At 45.7% G+C, this 21,122-nt stretch overlaps 1 protein-coding gene across 3 annotated transcripts in view; it reads left to right on the forward strand.

Moving 5' to 3' along the window:
* The window catches only part of LOC147881759 (uncharacterized), a 112,876-nt gene that overhangs the window by 45,774 nt on the left and 45,980 nt on the right, over nt 1-21,122 (forward strand). For all 3 annotated transcript variants that reach the window (XR_015543928.1, XM_087401393.1, XM_087401394.1), the window contains 5 exons: nt 3,021-3,080; nt 3,190-3,268; nt 19,340-19,487; nt 19,716-19,839; nt 20,044-20,224. Coding sequence is in view for 2 of the 3 variants with exons in the window: in XM_087401393.1 (XP_087257519.1) it covers nt 3,021-3,080; nt 3,190-3,268; nt 19,340-19,487; nt 19,716-19,839; nt 20,044-20,224 (592 nt within the window). In the remaining variant the exon portion in view is untranslated. The remainder of the gene's footprint in view (nt 1-3,020; nt 3,081-3,189; nt 3,269-19,339; nt 19,488-19,715; nt 19,840-20,043; nt 20,225-21,122) is intronic.

Consider the following 21,122-nt stretch of genomic DNA (forward strand, 5'->3'; position numbering starts at 1 on the left):
TGTCCCATGTCTGACATTTCAAAAACCTGCTGCAAATCAACCTTGAAAGCTGCAATATGCTGAGTATCTGGGCCCGTGATGAGCATATCATCCACATATAAAATCAGCACTAAAAAATCAGATCCACTCCCACGGACATAAAGAGTGGGTTTTGTGGGGCTATTCTGAAAACCAAGGGATAGTAAGTGTGCATGAATTTTGGCATACCATGCCCTGGGTGCCTGCTTCAAACCATAAAGGGCTTTTCTAAGCCGGCATACCTTGTTTTCAGAACTAACAACCTCAAAGCCAGGAGGTTGTGTCACATAAACTTCTTCCTGCAGATCCCCATGAAGAAAAGCAGTCTTGATGTCAAGCTGGTGCACTTGCCAATGGTGATGGGCTGCAATGGCAATGACACATCTAATAGTAGTAATCCTGGATGTGGGAGCAAAGGTCTCCTCAAAGTCAATGCCTTGTTTTTAGGCATACCCTTTTGCAACAAGTCGATCTATATTGCCATTAGATTTCCTTTTTAATTTGTAGACCCACGGGTACCAATGGCATGCTTGCCGGGAGGGAGATCTACTAATTCCCAGGTGTCATTTTTGGCAATGGATTGTAACTCAGCTCTCATTGCATCCATCCACTCTTTGCTGTCAAAAGCATCTTTATGGCATAAAGGCTCTTCATTGCAAGCTGTAGCAAGGAGTGCAAACTCAAGAAAGTGACCATGCATCTGTCTATTCCCTGATCTTGTCCGGGCAGCAAAAGGTTGATCTTGTTTGCTGTCCCTTAATGTATCAAGAAGCCATCTGGGAACTTGCCTTTGCTGTCTATTGACAGCTCTTTCTTCAATCACTGCATCATGAATAGTGGGATTATTTTTTGCTGGAAGAGAAACCTGCAAAATTGGATGTGTGAAATATTGATTCTCTTGCATGATAAAGCAATACAAGAATGTGCATTTGCATCTCTGGCATCCCATCTTCATTGTTTTTGAGTTGGGGGAGTAACAGCAGGGGTGCTAGAAGATAAGGCATCAGTAGCAGTACCCTCTGCAGAGGGACCAGCAGTAGAGGCAACCACTGTAGCATTGGCTGGCCTTAGATCAACCCCAGAAACAATATTCCAAAAGTGCCTTGCAACAAGAATATGTTTCATTAGATAGGACCACACTGGATAGTTGGTCCCATCCAACTTATCATCTTCATGAAGAATGCCAAATCAGTCGTGATTGTTCCCAGCCATTGTAAATAGCCATTGTAAATAGTACTGATAGAAATGCATTGACAAAGTGACCAAAGTATAGCCTCAAGGCTTTAAACTGCAAAAAAAAGATTTGCTGTCCCAAACACCTGTGAGCTAACAATAGATATTAGAGACTGAAATGGGCCTCAAGGCAACACGGTCCCTTTTCTTGCTGAGATGATGAAATAGAGAGAGCAAATAGACTGAAAGTATGTGCAGCAAGGTATAGAAACAGGGTTACCAGCTGAAATTGAGCTCCCAACACAAAAGCCCCAAATTTTGTTGACCTGAGTGATGACGTGGCACAACGTGACAGTCCTGAACCTGAAATTGACTGAAAACTTCAAATTTTGGAATGATTTCAGTTGTCCACCTTGTCCAAGGTGTTGTATTGACAGGTCGAAGGTCCAGATGTCAAAAGCTCTGAATTTTTTTGTTGGAATTAGGGTTTGACAGTGAAAACTGTCAAAAACAGTAAAAGACTGCAAATGTTGCTTGTGAATCAGCTTCTGGTCCTCTGAGCTTAGGGCTGAGACTTAAAAGACCTCTGTAGGTAGAGTATAACAGACCATGGAGCTGCTGCAGCAGGTTGAAGTGCAAAAGGCGTCTGGAGCGTAGCTGGAACAGCCCTTAGACACCTCGAACTGAGTGCGTGGCTGCTAGTTTTTCCTTTGGAGGGCTTTGAACAGGTCGCGATAGCAGGACGTCTCCTGCAGATGACTCTGGAGAGGTCACGGGAGCTGGGCGCCTAGATCTGCTGTACAAAAGTGGCGACAAATGGCCATGGGTACTGTAGAAGACATCGAAAATGCTGCAGCTGGGGCCTAGAAGCAGTCGCCTCGGCCTGGAAACAGCAATGAGGCACTTTGTGGCGACCAAAAGACTCTGGAACCCTTGGACAGCAGCTGGAGAGCCTCGAATAGGCTGGAGCAGTGACGACGAGCAGAGGAGCAGACTTCCAATGAGCAATGGAGGGCTCAAGGGGCTGAGGAGAGCTGGAAGACAAGTGTAAACCTTGGCTTTGATACCACTATAGGATCGATAAATGAGAGAGCAAGTACAAGGTACAAGAGTCGATAGTTATCAGCCGTTACGTCAACTAGGATAAAATGAAAAGAAAAGTACATAGTACTTGTAGGTAGACCCTAGGGCTATGTGTCCTAGGTGTCACATAGGACTAAGTGTCCTATGTGGCATAAAAGGCACAAAATACACTAAGTGCCTATAACTATGCATACAAGGCACATACTAGGGCCCATAGGGCATCACTAGAACAGGGAGAAGATGGCCTACACTTCTAAATGGGGCTAGTGCATGTGGCTTACGGATAATATAATTCACTAATTGCACTGCTTGCTCAAGCACACACACCCACGATAACTTCCCAATGTCCTCCATCATCAAATCAAGAGAGTGTGAAGCACAAGGGATCCACTAAATCTTGGGATGCTTCTCTTCAAGGAGACTTCCCATTCTCTTGCAATTGGAGACATTGTTGGTGATGACTTGCACCACATTGTCTTTACCAACCACTTTAATGGTTGTCTCAATGAGGAGAGGAGAGATAATATGTAATGACAATGAATGAAGATGATAGTCGGAACATGGTACACCGAAAGATAGTCTGAAATAAATTCTATATTTCAAATTGAGATTGTGCTTTTGAAAAGTTTTTACAAAGGCATTCAATTATGGTCATTGAAAAGTGTAAGAAATGCATAGCTACGGGTGAAGTGAGCATGATCATTGATGTTGTTACTGTGATCAACATCCTTGGATATTGCATGCAGATATTTGGACGTCCACAATGGCTAACTGTGAAAGGTCGTTCGCAAACTTACGTGGAAAAAGTGTGTGAGAAATTTTTAATATTATAGCTGCAAATATTTAAAGAAAAATTTCTCGATTTCTAACAATGTAATGAGATTCGCTCAATTTTGTAATTTGTGTGTATGACAGATTGTTACGCAGCTCAAAGAAAAAGGTTGTGAATTTCGGAAAAACAGTGTAGTAATGCAAGTTTCAACATCAGAACTAGGTTAGCATACTGCCTGACTGCGTTGTGCATGTTTGATAAGGACATGGGGTATTTTCTTTTAACTTAATGATAACTGATGTAATGGCTCTAGAGTAAGAAAAATTATTAGTTATTGGTAGTGTGCGGGAACATACATAGCATTATAAACTTATACTCTTATTAATGTTTAGAGGCACCACGTTGCTTGTAGATCGAAGAACTCCTCCCTCTCTAGAGAAACCAGCCACTTAGGATGAGGCACCTCCAATTGTCTTTATGGAGAGGCTTTGGCCAGGATCCCATCTTCGCTCATTGCCGCCTACTACAGGCCATCTATTTTGGTTCTTTGTTACACACTTGTGGACTTTCTTGCCCTCTATCCAAACACCCTTTAAAGGGGCGAACCAAGGGGTTTGCAACATAGGTGCCTGTCGCTCTCAACTGTGTGGAGACCAGATTTTGCCTTCCATGCCCCACCCGTCGACAGTCCGTGGGGCCTAGGGCCGAGAGGAGGGAGGGCTTGCAAGGTAGGCCGTGGCTAGGTGATCCATTTGTCTACAACATAGGCACTACCTTGGCAGACCTGAAACTTAGACTTGTTGCCTGAAGATACCTCCCACCAGGATTTAGAAGTACCTCCTTTGGTAGGGTGTTCGGGTTGGCTACAATCAACCTCACCTTCGAAAATCTATCATTTGAGACTACTGAGGTTTGATAAGTGCAAAGTAAAGAGATACCTAGGTATGTGATGCGTTGTCTCCATATGATCCGCTACAAAATTGTGATACCATCGGATGAAGAAATCCAAATAAGATCCAAAGTAATTTTGGCTCTACTCGACCAAGCTCCACCTAGGCATGAGTGTATCCAAGGAGCTAAGTTGGAGTAGAAAAGCCTCCCTCCCATGGATTGTGACATCTTGGATGTGGTCACCTTCCAAGGATCGAACTCATTTGGACCCAATCTTGAACTTGTTGTCACTTCAAGAAGAGAGAATAGCTTTTTTTACTTCTTGTTTGTCCTCTATGGAGACGGAGATCTAGATAGCTAAGGGTGTCAAGGGTGCTGCCACGTGAACCCCTCTTGGCCAGACCAAATGGTTGCCTTCTGAATCCGTAGCCCTTTGTCAAACAGAACCGTGGCCTGCTAGCAAGAGAAAGAAAAGGTCAAAGGAAAAAGTGAGTGGAAGAGGTGGGGAGGCTGGCTTGGAAGCTGTTTGAGTGTTGAGCGGGCATGGTGGAATGATGACAAAAATTGGAGACAAAAGTAGACAGTGTAATGAAGGGGGAAAAAGAGCTAATTTAGAGGCCCTTTAAAGGCCTTTTAGGTGGACATTGTGCCCCCCCCTCCTCCGCTCGGGGCTGACCACTCATTCGTTGCCTTTCGTATTTCAGCCACCATGCCAACCATGAGGAGGACCCCCCCGCATCTTGTGTCCAAATCCATTTTGACCATCTTCTTGACCCGATATACGTGAATCACTTGGCTTCGGAGCTTCCAGTCTTACTTGGAGACAGGATGGACCTCAGATACCCTTGTGTGGGTGTGATACAACAGGCTGCCACCATATCATATCCCACGGCTCAATCTGCATGCGTCCTAGACAAAAGGATGCCCTAGAACCCCTTGTTGGAAGACGAGTGCTAAGAGATCAGAGCCCACCTTACACGTGAGCGAGCACTGGGACACTTGGATGCACCAAAGGCATGGTGGATCTCACGCCGAGTGACACGGCGTAAGAAGCTGGCTTTCCTCATATACAAGATGGATGAGGTGATTGGATCCAGGGGGGGACCCTTCTATGAGATGAGGGCTTCTATCGGAGGGGAAGCCGCCCATCCCCATCACAAATCCAGATGTTTGGCACACATATGCATGCTCTCTCTATGATGTCCTAGGTCAGACACCACCTGATCTGACCACTATGCCCAGGCCCACTACATGCCATCTGTTCACTACACGGAATGTACGGGGTACTCTTCTCCGGCTTCATAATCGGAGATCTCTAGATCATGAGGGGCTATACACTAAGCACTTTGCACATGGGCAGGAGGTCTTGACCCCGATTTTAGCATAGATGTTCAACCATACTGTATGCCATGGCTTCTTGGCTACCTTTAACATTACCACCATCGTACTGATACACAAGGCAGGTGACCCCATGGATACTGGGAACTACCGTACTCTCATGATTGGCCACACTTTGGCTAAGATATGTGGGTCGGTACTAGAGAGAGAGATCAGCAGCCACACATAGGGTCATGAACAACGGGCTCTTGGGTAGGCAGGTTTTCGGAGATAGCACTCCACTCTGGAGCACATCTTCACCTTGAGGGCTATCATTGAGGAGGCAAAGTCAAGGCACTAGAAAGTCTACACTTTCTTTGTAGACTTTCGTAAGGCATTTGACATTGTACCATGCTCCCGCTTGATCAGGAGGTTACAGGAGTTGCAACTTCCAAAGATCATGATTTGGGGGGTAATGAGTCTATACGAGTGCGTTAGAGGGAGAGTATGTGCCCCGGGTGGTCTATCGGATTGAGTTGAGAGCACTATCGGAGTGAAGCAAGGTTGTCCACTCTCATCAACTCTCGTTGGGCTCTATATTGATGAGATTACATCCTTTATAGATCGTCTAGGTGGAGAGACCTGGTGGTGCAGATACTGTTGTACACATATAACATAGTCCTCATATCTTCCTCTGCAAAGAGTTTGCATAAACACCTAGAGGCTCTGGAGACGTTCTGCAGAGAGAGAGACTTGACAATCAACCTTGGAAAGACCAAGGTTATGATCTTCAACACCTCGCGAGCAGTGTACCGGGCCGGGTTTCATGATGACACATGCAGCTACAGCATGACTTACACGAGGGTGAGGTGCTCTAGTCTGACTAGAGAGGTAGTGTTTCCAGGCACACTTTAAGGACTCTTTGACGAAGGGTTGGATTTTTGACACCCTAGTGAGACCGACACCCTTTTGGGGAGTGACATTTCAATGACAGAATGGAAGAAATTTGAGAGTCTAGAGGTGACCATGGGGTCTAGGATGATTCGGACTAAGCCCTCAGTCCCCCACTAGATCATACAGACGGAGTTCGCCGTGACCCTTCTCCAGTTTGATGCCCTCTTTCAGATAGTGACATTCCTTTACCGAGTGTGGGCCTTACCTCAGTGGAGATTACCAAGGCTAGCACTGGAGTCTTCTAGGCGACTAGCAGAGAGGTGTTGATATAGCATGGTATATAGCTATCCACATGGTTTGGTAGTCACATCATTCAGATGGATAGACTTCCACCCTTTAAGTACAGCATAGATGCACCACTTGAAAGGATCCCATGAGAGGAGATCAACCACATCATACGGTTGGACCTCCTACAGCTTCATATGTCTCGGGCTTGGGGGGGAGACTAGGAGTTTCCCACCAAGATCTACTTCTACCGTGACCATTTCCTGAGGGTCTCGGAGTATGGTCTCGTCATCAGACCTCAGTATCTCGAGGATAGGAGAGTCTCACATGCACTGAGGATCGTCATCGGATAGTTGTGAGTCTCGTCACATCAGCTGAGGATTGAGGTAGGTAGAGCGCAAGCATACCCAGAGAGCAGAGGATCTACAGATTATGCCCAATGGGGGAGGTCGAGACAGAGGAGCACTTTCTATGTGTCTGTCTAGTATGCTGTGAGATCCGAGGGCGATACCACTACTGCTTTCAAGAGGGTCTTGGCTTTGGTCCGCTTACACGGCTGATCCACTTTCCCGATCACGTTTGTGTTGGACTCTATCTGATTGAGATGCGGCGACACAGAGATATACTGATACGATAGAACAGAGAGCATCAGGAGACAAGACCACAAGTCATTGACCTAGCACAGACACGTGTCACAGACTTCTATGCATCTGAGTCAACCCTTTGGGAGGCCGAGGGAGAGGAGCTTGATGAGATGAGCATTGTGGATCCAGAGTCACTGCCACGATATTGCCACAGACCAGAGGCACGCACTCCACACACGGCACGAAGAGTGACCAGAGCATGCACGATTGAGGTCCAGTCTATCTCAACCCTCCTCAAGGGAGACCAATAGAGACGAGCCTCACCCTCGACGTGGCCCATGAGATACAGAGGTCGAGGAGACCACGTCCTCTGCAACTCCAGAGACAGCTTGACAGACACAGATACGAGAGCTCCTCACATCCCATTAGAGAGTCACCTTGGTACCTAGATATGTGGAAGCATTAGCTCTGAGCAGCTGATACTATTTTGTTATTCTGTTATTTTGTTGTTTGCCACTTTGCTATATTGTTACTAGTTTAGCATTTTAGCTCTTGGCAAGGGCTTTAGTGAGCCCTTTGCTTCAGCCCATAGCAGCTTGTATGAGTTACTTTTGGTTTTGCACTAGGCCCGCAAGGCCTCTTGCAGATGTTAATATTTCTTTCTTTCTTTCTTTCTCCCAATCTCTCTCGATCTCTCTCTCTCTCTCTCTCTCTCTCTCTCTTCCCCTCTACCCCTTCCTCTCGAGTCTCCTCTCTCTCTCTCTCTCTCTCTCTCTCTCTCTCTCTCTCCTCCTTCCTTTCCCCTACCCTTTTCCTCTTTCCTGCCATCCTTGGCCCCTTCACCAAATCTACCCTCTTCACCTTCATTACATTGGTATCATAGCTTATCAGGTTAGTATAACTACGGTTAGCAAGTAGTTAGATGGGGTTAAGTTAGTTCAATTGGGTTTAGTAAGCTTGGGGTTAGGTTCAGGTTTAGTTAGTTGGGCTAGGTTAGGTTAGTGCTAACTAGGGTTAAGCAATCAAGTTAGGTTAGCCTAAGTCAATGTCCTAACAGTCCTAGGGGTCTTAGGTTAGTGCTATACTAACTGTCCTAGGTGACTTAGGGACCCCCCCCTCAAAGTGACCCATAAGTGACCCATAAATTTTGCATCATTGGCATTGACGATTTCGTGAGGGAAGCCATGATGCTCAATAAATTGCCAAACAACCTGTGATGCTGAATACCGGGTCTTAGTGGGTATGAAGTGAGCTTGTTTAGTCATTCTATCCACCACTACATAAATGCTATCCCATCCTCTCTCTATAGAAGGCAACCCTATGGTGAAGTCCATAGCCATGTGAGTCCATTTACAATGTGGAATAGGTAATGGCTGTAAAAGACCTGCGGGTAGCTGGCTATCCACCTTATTTTGTTGGCAAGGCAGGCATTCAGTGACATATTTAACCACATCCCGCCACATGCCATCCTAGATGAAGCTTTGTTTGATAATTTCATATGTCTTATTAATACCCACACGTCTTGCCATAGGAGATGAGTGCATTTCGTGCAAAACCAGCAATCTATACTTGGAGTTCGGCACAAGATAAATTCAGTCCTTGCAATACAACAGCCCATTTTGCAGCTTAAATTCAGCATGCCCTTGGCTTGAAGACTCCTGTGACTCCAAAAATATGGGAGCTGCCTTTGAATTCTGCATATATTTGTTTTGGATCCCATGAATCCACTCTTGATAGATGGTGGAAATGGTAGATAAACGACAAGCCCACCTTCTAGACGAGGCATCGGTAACCACATGTTCTTTCCCCTTCCTGTACTCAATGTCGAAATCATAGGACTGAATTGCAGCCAACCACGTCGTCTGCTTCATGGACAAATTTTACTGCGTAAGAAAGTGCTTAAGTGTCCTATGATCTGTCTTTAATCTTTCCACCGTATAGGTAGTGGTGCCATTTCTCGAAAGCATGTAGGATAGCCAATCATTAACATGATAGTTCAATGAAAGTGCACTTGCTGGCTTTAGCATAAAGCTGATGCAACCTCAGAAGTTCCAGCACCGTTTGACATGATTGATGTGTTCTTGCTTATCCTTGCTGTAAATGAGGATGTCATCAAAAAATACCAGCACACATTTGTGGACTGCAAAATCTTGTTCATTAGTGCCTGGAAAGTAGCTGGTGCATTGTTCAATCCAAAAGGCATCACTTTGAACTCATATAAACCTCTCTGTGTGTGAAATGGTGTCTTGTGCTCATCTCCTTGTTTCGTTATGATTTGATGGTAGCGTGACCTCAAATCAATCTTAGTGAAAAATTGAGCACCCTTGAGTTCATCCAACATGTCATGTATCCTGGGGATCGAAAAATTAATCTTGATAGTGGCCTTATTCAAGTCTCTGTAGTCAATGCACATGTGGTATTAGTCATCTTTTTTCTTTACCAGGAGTACTAGGGATGCAAAAGGAGAAGTGCTATGACATATAAAATTCTTCTCTAGTAATTCTCGCACCTATGTCGCCACTTCTTTCCATTCTACCTTAGAAAGACGGTATGGGGCCTTATTTATTTGGCTTGCTACTTGGCTCCAAGACTATGGCATGATCAACATCTCTCCTTGGGGGCAACTGTGAAGGCATATCAGCAAACACATCAGCAAATTTTGAGAGCAATTTCTGCGGGGAATGCTGCCCTCTTTAGATACTGACGCATTCAACGCATAGATGGCACACTCCCTCTTGAGCTCTCGGGCCAGCTGCCTTGCTGAAATAACCTGAAAACTTGGGGTTGCAATACCATGCAATGTTACAAATCTACCCCTATGGACAAAGCTGAGTGACAAAGCATTTAGGTCCATGCTGATGTTGCCCAATGATTTCAACCAATCACAGCCCAAGACAACATCTATTGGGCCCATATCCAATGCCAAGAGATCACTTGCAAATTCATAATCATCAGAGAACTTGATTCGTGCATCCTAGCAAACAGATCTGCTGCCCATTTGCCACCTCTACTCTCAGCCCATGATCTATTCCAGTAGCAATCAGTCCCACTTTCTGTATGTTACGCTCTAGCCGAGGTAGCATGACCTCGGAAGAATCAGTCGACATTTCCCTTAAAGGATCTATATTTGTAATTAATTGTTTGCGCTTCATGTAAGTGATCGGGAGGGAATTAATGTCAAGGTCCTAGGTGAGGGTTGATAGCACCAGACTAGGTGGATCTAAGGCTAAGGGCCTAATGCGAGGAATGTGCCTAGGGGCAAAGGATTTGAATGCATCCCAAGAGAGGGGTGAAATGTTGCATTAGGAAGGCCCTGTGATGATAACATGTGGCATCTAGATCCATCTAGGGAGATGGGGCTTGTTGAAGCTAGTGAGAGATGAGAAGGAACTGTTCACGTATGTTTATGATTCGAATTCTCTGTGAGCTCTCATGCTTCAACAGGATTTGGCTGGGTGGAATAACTCGGTGCTTCTCCCGTGATCTGCAGTAGGAGATTAGAAGTAGTGTATAACAATTGGTATCAGAGCCAGAGGTTGCTAGGTGAGAGAGACGATTTGGGTGATGAAAGACCAGAGTTGTAAGATTGACGAAAAAAGTGCGGGACTGTTTGTGGGTTTGATCGGCGCTGGCCTACGAACTGCTGGCCTACGCAAGCTTGTCGCAGAGCGCAGGAAAGGCAAGTTGACAGATTAGCGAAGGGATTGACGCACAGGCGATGGTTCATGAACGGTGAGGCTTTCGAAGCAATACGTGACGACGAGGAGATTGATTCCAGGCAGAACAGCGCGGTAGTCATCCCGCACTGCCACCACGAAGCTGGACGAACGGGATGAGAAGTGCAACGTGAGCTTGAGTTGCAGGCCTGGACCGCCCTGGTGGGCTGACGACGGACAGCAGGCGTGGAGCGCAAGTGGCGAGTCGACTGCTTGTAACCTGCGACGTGTTCCACGAATCAAGATAGGGGGATCACGAAATACAACGGAAGGGTGGCTGTTGGTGCTCCCGTAACTACAACAGAAAGGGGCGTAACAGGAACTCGTGAATGAGGGAGACCCTTCGACACAGATAACCTGTGACTGACGTCAGATCAACGGAGAGTCCAAGAAAAGGTGTTTGGAGCGTGGAGCAATTCGGCCACTGCTGACCTGCAACAGACAGACGAACGGGCAGAGATACATAGTGAGGGAGACCTTCGATGATTCGGCGAAGGTGACGCAGTACAGCGTGGAGCGCTAGTCGACGGACAGCTGCCCACGTATTCCGGATTTGGATAGCAAGCGCGTAAGCTGTGACTGCAGACTGTTGGCGGGATCTCCATGGAACCAAGAAGGCTATGACGAAATCGTTGATGACCAGGGAGCTCTCTTTGACCTCCATCAGTTTATGGGACGAGGCGTTCGCCATTTGTGAAATCAGAAGTGACATCAAGAAGATCCGCGAGGCCACCCACATATTCAGTGAGGCAGCGGATCGGTGGTGGATTAAGCAACAAAAAGATGGTATAGCATCCACTACCTGGGAGGGGTTTAAAAGAGAGTTCACGAAACACTTCTTACCTCCTAACGAAGCATCCCGAGCTTGGGATCAATATAGAAACCTTCATCAGATAAATTTATCGGTGGCAGAATACACTGATAAGTTTCGAGAGAGTGTAATGAAGGTTGACGAACCCCTGCCTCAATCAATCCAAGTGAAAGATTTCATATTTGGATTGAATGATCGAATAAAAATGGAAGTTCGGGCTAAGTACGCGAATACGCTAGATGATGCAATAGCTATAGCCCTGAACTATGAAGATGCCAAGGGCAGCAGGCCAAGTGGGTTTGCACAGGTCGGAACCCAGTATGGGTATCCGAAGAAATCTGGGTTTAAGAAGAAATGGATTAGTAAAGGGAGTGGTTCTCAACCGAGTGGTCAAGCCAAGCAGGCGAAATCGGCTGAAACTCCTAAACCAAGTACCACCATTGGAGTGAAGAGGAAAGTAACCCCAATGGCAGCCCGGGGTCTAAGTCTCCCTTAAACCCAGAACAAAGAAAAAAAGCGAGAAGAGAAGGCTTATGTTTTGGTTGCCTTCAGCCTCATCAGTGGAAGGATTGTCCACGTAACAAAGATCGTCAGATGGCTGAGATGGTGATCTCAGAGTGCGACGTGGAGATGGAGGGAAGTCCCAAAGTTGAAGAGATGCAGATTCAGCTAGCGGGATCTTCTCAGAGGTTAGTACCTTGTTTGATATGTGTGTCTGTTGCTAAGCTAGTGACGAGTGCACCTGATAACATCCTATCTAAGCCCGCAGCAACGGGGTATACAGCCTTTAATGATACAGAGTTAATTAAAATGAAAGGGCAAGTGGCCAATCATGATGTCATTGTGTTGTTTGACTCGGCGTCAACTCACAACGTGATTAACTCTAAGCTCGTGAGGAGGCTGAAATTAAAGACAAGTCCATCTGACTATGCGTATACGGTCAGGATGGCAGATGGAAGTTCAACTGAAGTATGGGACCAAAGGGTTACCCATTTGGAGCTTCGGATTCAGGACTATGCTGAGAAGCTTGATTTTGAAATCACCAAGCTTGCGCATGCAGATATAGCCCTGGGTATGGCGTGGCATTCTAAGAAGAATCCAGCCATTGATTGGAAAAAGCACGTATATCAATTTAAGATGAATGATGTGCTTTATGTCTTGCGAGGTGAGAAAGATATACCTCAGGGACCGTTGGTTTCTGTGATGGAAATCCGAAAAGCTCAAGAAGAGTTTTTATTCCTTTGCACAGCATTGGTAGAGCTGGTTGATGATTCTTCGGCTAGCACTGATGTTACGCAAAGTGGTGAGATGGCCAAGCTGGCTAATCTTATAACAGAGGAGTTCTCTGAATGTTTTAGGGATGAACTCCCTTATGGGTTACCTCCAGAGCAAAAATTTCAGCATAAAATTGAACTGATCCCGGAGGCAGAACCTGTAAATAGACCTCCCTATAGAATGAGTTTTACTGAAGAGGCGGAGGTGCGTAGACAACTGGAAGAATACCTCAAGTTGGGACAGATTCAACCAAGTTTCTCACCTTTTGCTTCGCCAGTGATATTAAAGAAGAAAAAGAATGATACATTTCATCTCTGTATAGACTACAGAGCATTGAATAATATCACTGTTAAGCACAGAAAGCTACCTGGGAATCCGTATATCAGTTGCGGAGAGTGTTCCCAGACTTTATCATCGAGGACGCTAATGTCTGAAGAGGGAAGGAATGTTACGCTCTAGCCGAGGTAGCATGACCTCGGAAGAATCAGTCGACATTTCCCTTAAAGGATCTATATTTGTAATTAATTGTTTGCGCTTCATGTAAATGATCGGGAGGGAATTAATGTCAAGATCCTAGGTGAGGGTTGATAGCACCAGACTAGGTGGATCTAAGGCTAAGGGCCTAATGCGAGGAATGTGCCTAGGAGCAAAGGATTTCAATGCATCCCAAGAGAGGGGTGAAATGTTGCATTAGGAAGGCCCTGTGATGATAACATGTGGCATCTAGATCCATCTAGGGAGATGGGGCTTGTTGAAGCTAGTGAGAGATGAGAAGGAAATGTTCACGTATGTTTATGATTCGAATTCTCTGTGAGCTCTCATGCTTCAGCAGGATTTGGCTGGGTGGAATAACTCGGTGCTTCTCCCGTGATCTGTAGTAGGAGATTAGAAGTAGCGTATAACACTGTAGGGTTTTGCAATTACTAAAACTTAGTGCTACCGTTGTCCACCAACACGTGAACAGTCCTACCATTAATCATTCCCTTTCAATCTGATAGTTTCAGCACTTTTGGCACCCATCAAAGCATGAAGGGAGATGGCATAGTGTTGGTTGGGCATCCCAATGAATTTCCTCTTCGTCCACAGGAGCATTACCACTAGCATCCTCATGTGCATGAAAAGGCATAGCAACCTGATGCTGCACAAGGAAAGATGAAGGCCTACGACCTCACATGCCACAAGTGGGCTGAATATCAAGTGATTGCATATCATAAACATCATGATCAGTAGCACCTTCTGGATCAAAACGAAAATCAGTTCTGGAATCATGTGTTCTTGCCATCTCATCATGAGAGGCATCCAAGGACTCGGTGGCTTCAACTAAATCCTCATCATCAGAGAGTTCAATGATCATGCTAAGCTTGGCTGAACCAATGTTTTGCACCTTACACACATCCCGATGCTCAGGGGTCCATTTCTCGCCACACTTAAAGCAATGTGAGGTTAGTATACAAACTCACATTATTCCCACTAAGACCCGGTATTCAGCATTACAAGTTGCTTGGCAATTTATTGAGCATGTTTTAAGCATCATGGCTTCCCTCAAGAAATTGTCAGTGATGACAGGGATGCAAAATTTATGGTTAGTGAGTACTCTCCTCACACCCAGCATTGCTTACCCTAAGACGGATGGACAGTCAGAAAGGGTGAACAAATGGGTGGAGGAATACTTGAGGCACTTTTGTCATGATTGGTTGGCTCTTGCTGAATTTTGTTACAACAATACTAAACACCTTTCCATTGGAATGAGCCCTTTTGAAGCAATGTATGGATGCAAGGTTGGGATGCCACCTTTTATTTCAGACATGGCTGTGGAAAATCAGCAAGCAAGAAGTGACTTGGAAAGAATGGATGCTCTTCTACAATTGGCTAAGAAGAATATGCAGGATGCCCAAGCCAAGCAGAAGAAGTATGCGGATGAACGTAGGAGGTATTTGTCTTTTAAAGAAGGAGATCATCAACAAAGTTGGAGAGGTGGCATATGAGTTTGAGCTTCCCAATACCTCCCAAGATTCATAATGTTTACCATGTGTCCTTGCTGAAGCCGCATGTAGGACAGCATGGCCAAGTCCTTTCTAAGCTACCACCTATGGATGAGGAGGGTCACATCCTCTATGTCCGAGAGCACATCATGGGTTTCATAGAGCATGTACTCTGAAACAAGGTCTACATAGAGTATCTCATTAGACTCCCCGAGGATGAGAATTCATGGCAGCCAGAAAGCATTGTTCAGGACCACCCATATCTCCTACCGGGCTGATTAGTACTTGCTGTTTACTGCACTTTTTGGACAGCCAGGATGTAAAATTTTGAGGGCAAAATTCTATGGGAAGGGATGGCTGTAATGAAGGGGGAAAAGGGGCCAATTTAGAGGCCCTTTAGAGGCCTTTTAGGTGGAAAATGTGGAGGGACTAGATAAGTCCCCATCCACCCTTAATTGTACACTTTTTGATGTGACATCTAATCCTATCTACTCCCACCTCCTTCCTTAGACGTGCTGCCTACACTCTCTCTCTCCCAATCTCTCTCTCTCTCTCTCTCTCTCTCTCTCTCTCTCTCTCTCTCTCTCCACCCTTAATTGTACACTTTTTGATGTGACATCTAATCCTATCTACTCCTACCTCCTTCCTTAGACGTGTTGCCTTCCTTGAGTAGTCTTCTCCGTCCGCACCTTCTCGATGCCCTACCCTCCACACAGGATCGGTGGGACCTTGTACATACCTCCATCATCTCGGCAGCCCACAAGTCCTTCCCCGTCACTTGCCACACATCTGGTCCTCCACCAGTCAGTCTTGTGCCTTGTAATGGATGGTATGATGAGGAGTGTAAAGAACTCCGCAGGAAGCTTTGCCTTGAGACACAGGAGAAGTCTCCCCTCCTGATTGAGACCAAGAAGAGTTACAAGCGTTTGGTGCGACGCAAAAAGCGCCAATTTCTAGCCCGGAATGAGGAGGAGCTGAGAAGTTTACTTTTCAGCTGTGATTCCAAGGAATTCTAGAAGAAATTCCTTCGCTTGAAATCTCAAACTCCTCTTACAGACCCGCAGGTTTGGCTTGCCTATACTTCCACTTTATATGATATTCCATACCAACCACAGATCGACTTATCCCATGTGCGTAGACCCACCTCCTCTGCCTTATTCTCATCTAGTAGTGTCCGAGCAGCAGTTCATCGTTTGAAGACTGGGAGAGCTAAGGACCATGATGGATTGCAAGCGGAGTATGTAACCCATGGGATTGATGCCTTAGCTAGAGTCCTCTCCCGTCTTTTTAACGAGTCCATTTGTACAGGTCTTCCACCTAGTTGGCTAGAAAATACTATAGTACCCATACACAAGTCGGGGGATCCTTTGGAGGCGTCGAACTACAGGACCATTATGATTGGCCATGTCATGGCCAAGATTTATGCGACCATTCTAGAAGGACATATAAATGACCATGCCGAGGCGACAGGTATGAGAACTAGAGGGCAGGCAGGATTTCGTGCAGAGCACTCGACTCTAGATCATATCTTCACACTCAGGGCTTTGATTGAGGAGGCGAAGTCACGTAAGCAACGGCTCTATTGTTGCTTCGTGGACTTCAGAAAGGCATTTGATACTGTGCCGCGTTTCAGACTCTTCCAGCGACTTCGTGACTTGGGATTCAGTGGGGAGATTCAATGGGCGATCATGGCCTTGTATGAGAGAGTCACAGGTAGAGTCAGGACACGGGCGGGGCTGTCGGGGGAAGTACGCAGTACGATAGGGGTGAAGCAGGGGTGTCCTTTGTCTCCGACACTCTTTGGTCTCTATATCGATGAGTTAGAGATGTACATACAGACGATGGGTGGTACAGGTTCTTTACTAGCAGGATCCACGATACCGGTTCTCCTCTATGCAGATGACGTGGTTCTTATTTCTTCCTCCCCAGCTTTTGTCAGGACAGAGGGTTGTCTGTAAACCTTGGGAAGACCAAAGTCATGGTCTTCAACACGTCATACCAGGTTTATAGGAGAGGCGAGTTCTCTTTCACATTTGATGGGCAGGAGGTGGAGCTAGTCAGGGAGTATACATATTTGGGTGCCACATTTAGAGGTCCAGTCTTCTCCATGACGCATGCAGCACGAGATAGGATCAGTAGAGGGTATGCCGCCTTGGCTCTTCTCGAGAGGCAGTGTGCATAGTCACATTTTCAGCATCCCGACACGAAGTCCTTACTTTTCGATACGCTGGTGAGACCTGCAGCCATGTATGCTAGCCCCTTTTGGGCAGGAGATCTCAGTGTTGCAGATTGGAGACGAGTAGAGAGGTTACAGATCATCATGTTCTCCAGATTGATCAGAGCGAAGCCCATGGTATCGCATCAGATTATGCTCGCAGAGTTCGGAGCTACACCCCTAGCGCTAGATGCAGCATTTCAGTCAGTTACATACTTGCATAAGATCAGGGCGCTCGGAGACTCAGCAGCAGGCACAGCACGATTACCGTGGCTAGCACTGACATCCTCGCAGATGTTAGCGGAGAGAGGTCATACTTTTTGTTGGTACCACACACTCTCCACATGGCTCACCTCGTTGGGCTTGGATATGGATAGGCTGCCACCATTTCGATACAGCATAGATGCCCCTCACCTCCCTCTCACTCGACATGAGCTCAGTCAGGTTATCAAGGCAGATTTGTTGCAGCTACACACGTTTCGCACTTGGGTTCATCCCACGGAGCTTCCTACGAAGATGGCCACATATCGTGACCATTTTCTCAAGATTTCAGAGGATGGCTTCATCATATCCCCAGGATATATCGGCGTTCATATGTTGCACTCACTCAGGATTGCCTTGGGCCAGCTCAGGGTATCTTCCCACAGATTAGACGTTGAGGCCGGCAGGATGCGTCGTACAGCTACCGGACATAGACCCAGGCGAGAGACTAGGATATGCCCTTGTTGCACTATGGGGGAGGTGGAGACTGAGGAGCACTTTGTTTGCAGATGCCCTTTATATTATGAGATCCGTGGCAGATTTCACTGTTTATTTGGGCACGGATTTGGACCTCTCTCTCGGATTATGGAGTATGAGGATCAGTATTGCTTAGCGTTGTTCATCAGGGAGATCACCAGATACAGAGAGAGATTCCTCAGAGAGCACCGTCGCATCCCTGCTAGAGACCTGGTTATTCATGAGGAGCAGGACGAGGTGCAGGACCATGAGCACAGAGATAGCCCAGCTTGCCAGAGAGCAGCGATGGTTCCACCCCGAGGATGTACATATGACATGATTCGGCAGCACCGCAAGATGATCTTACACAGAGGCCGTACCCGTCGCTTTATTTCTAGACGACGGAGGATGATGGCAGATTTTCGAAGGAGATTGCTCCATGGAGACTTGGCATCGCCAGCAGCCCACTTGACACTTGCCCAGATCTTCACACTCATGGCAGGAGGCATGGTCGATGGCCATGACTTCCATCATTTCTTTGGATCACAGACCCCTTAGGGAAGACGATGTTCCTCATATTTCATATTTTACATTTTGTATCTAGGCATTTTTGGTACTCTATTTCATTTCATTTTGTATCTAGGATTTTTGTAGCCATTTTTGGCATCTTAGTTGTATTACGATGAGGCCACCTAGTTGGCGCATCGTTGATGATGTATTTTCCTTTCGGATGATTTTGTGTCCCATAGGCCATGTATGGCCTTCCGTGGACCTTTAATAAAATATCTTTCTTTCTCTCTCTCTCTCTCTCTCTCTCTCTCTCTCCTCCTTCCTTTCCCTCTTTCCTGCCATCCTTGTCCCCTTCACCAAATGTTTCCCTTCACCTGCATTGCAGACGGAAACAGAGGGCTGGAGGCAGCCCTAAAAGGGGCGTCAAATGCCCTTGTCTGGCTGCCAAAACACAGTCAGAGGCGATGGGGTCAGCGAGGCTAGGGGTAGATGGAGAGGAAAGGGGCAAGAGCCCTTTGTGAGAAGGTGGGGGCAGTGTAGGGCGAAGACCAGCCCCCTTAAACAGGCTGGCGCAGACCCAAAAACGGGCTGAGTACCATTCGGAGCAGGCTGGGAGGGGAGGGGGAAGGGGATGAGCAGGAAGAGGCGAATGGGAGGGGAAGAGACGCAGGAAGAGGGGGGATGGGCTAGTAAGTAGGAGGCACAGCAGGCAGCAGCTCTAAGCAACACACATCTAGCATACACTGCATGTACGTTCTGTGGGGATAGTCGAACATTCTATCTGATCTCAGAATGATTCTATGATCAAAGCTGGATATATTTTTGAAATTAAAAGTAAAATAATGTGCATTACGATCACACAGTTTATGTCATCCATGCCAGAAAATGATAAAGAAGTGTTTCACCCCCCCTCCTCCCCCTCCCCCGCCAAAAAAAAGAAAAAGGGAACCCCCCCCCCCCCCCCCCCCCCCCAAAAAAGAATAGAAGTATGCTAGGGTTTTGAGCAACAAATAATAGAATGGGAAGGGGAATCATCAACAGGTAGATATGCAAGGATGATTTTGGGCTGTTGGTGTTTTATGATATTTTGATACAGGTGTCCATGTGAAAACAACAAATGGCAACATGGAGATTTTTGATCGGTGCATCATTGGCGCCCATGCTCCAGATGCATTGCAAATGCTGCAGGATGGGGGAACAGATGATGAGCGTCGCATTTTAGGTGCTTATCAGTATAGTTACAGGTTTGTACTCTCTATATTGTGTCTTTGCACGGCATAAATCTGAAGGATTTTGGGATACACCTCTCTGGATGATGGGACTAAGTTCTGTTCTTCCAAGATTATGAACAGCAGGCATGTTTGGCAGATATAATGCCAAATTCACATATATACAGTGGTGACAAGGCACTATTCTACAGCTATCTGACGTTGACCTCATGCACTGTGAATGTGGTTTATTAATTTCTGCAGTGATATATATCTACACCGGGATGCAAAGTTCATGCCCAAAAGGTCTGCAGCATGGTGTGCATGGAATTTTCTAGGATGCAAGGATGACAGAGTTTCTGTAACATATTGGCTCAATACTCTCCAGGTAGTATAGAATAATGATGCCAGTTTTGAAACCTCTCTGGTTTTGAGACTTTTGAGGAAAAATGGAAAAGGAAGAATGTGTCTATTGCTGTGCAGAGTTGTGAGATTATCATTATTTTAACAACCCCAAAAAGTCGGGAACACTTTGAAATTTAATGGCCCAATGTATAATTGCTTATGCTCCTTGTTGCTTTGTCTTATGTAGAATCTAGGAAACACTGGGATGCCAATTCTTGTGACACTGAACCCTTCAAAACCTCCAGAGCATGCCATAACAAAATGGCGTACCAGTCATCCAATTCCATCCCCTGCTGCAGTGGTGGCATCTGAACAGCTGAGCAACATCCAAGGAAAGAGAAGAATATGGTTTTGTGGAGCATATCAAGGTACAAGCAGCTAGTCCAAACAAATATGGTTTTCCATTCGTCTGGAAATTATATTTCTCATATTATGAGGCTTGTGAACTTTAATATGTGATTCGAAAAGATAGCTAAAATTGTTACAGCCTGTGAGGCAATTTTTGTGAGGGATTTGATCTTTGAATTGATTGTTTAGAATTCATTCAATTGAGTTAATGGCAGCTCTGAGAATTTTTGTTCGGGAGCAGTTTGTTAGCATTTTGTGCTGGAATTAAATAAGGTTGGAGTTCTATGTTTTTACGTTGTGAAGGATGATATGTGCCAGTTTGGAGGCAATTAGAATAGTAATGTAGTCTAATGCTTCAAGGCATTGTCTTACCTGTGAAATATTTAACAAAAACAGAAAAAAAGGGTATAATGAATATCAAATTTATATAGGCATTGGAAAGAGTTTGAGATGTACATAAAAACTCCATCATGTGGTCTTGGTGTGCTAGTTGATCCCTCATTCTAAAAAGTAGGGATTCAGGATTAAATTCGTTGCTAGTAGCTTTGAGGGAGTTGTTTACAGGAAGGAAGAAGCTGTAAGTGCACAGCTACACTTCTTAACTCTCACTGCTGCTGTCAATGAGATTGCAAAAGGAAAGACAATCGACATTCTAGTGGGCACAAGAATTTGATACTATGAGAGTCTACCAAAGAAAAGTGTTGGTTAGGATTTTTCAGAGGTATGGAGAGGAGTAATGGTGCTTTCCAGGGAAATTTTGTTTTTCTGCCCTTATTTGTGATCACAACACGTTGACTAAAGAAATAGATGAAGGAGCATGTGTGAAAGGCTATAGCAAATAAGCCATCAGGTCTCAAAATCATGTTGAAAAAAAATTGGGAAAATTCATCGTCTCCAGCAACCTTTTCGTGGTTGGTA

Source organism: Dipteris shenzhenensis, chromosome 30, assembly GCF_047967505.1.
Source record: "Dipteris shenzhenensis isolate YYH24624 ecotype China chromosome 30, Dip_SZ_1.0, whole genome shotgun sequence".
Taxonomy (NCBI): Eukaryota; Viridiplantae; Streptophyta; class Polypodiopsida; order Gleicheniales; family Dipteridaceae; genus Dipteris; species Dipteris shenzhenensis.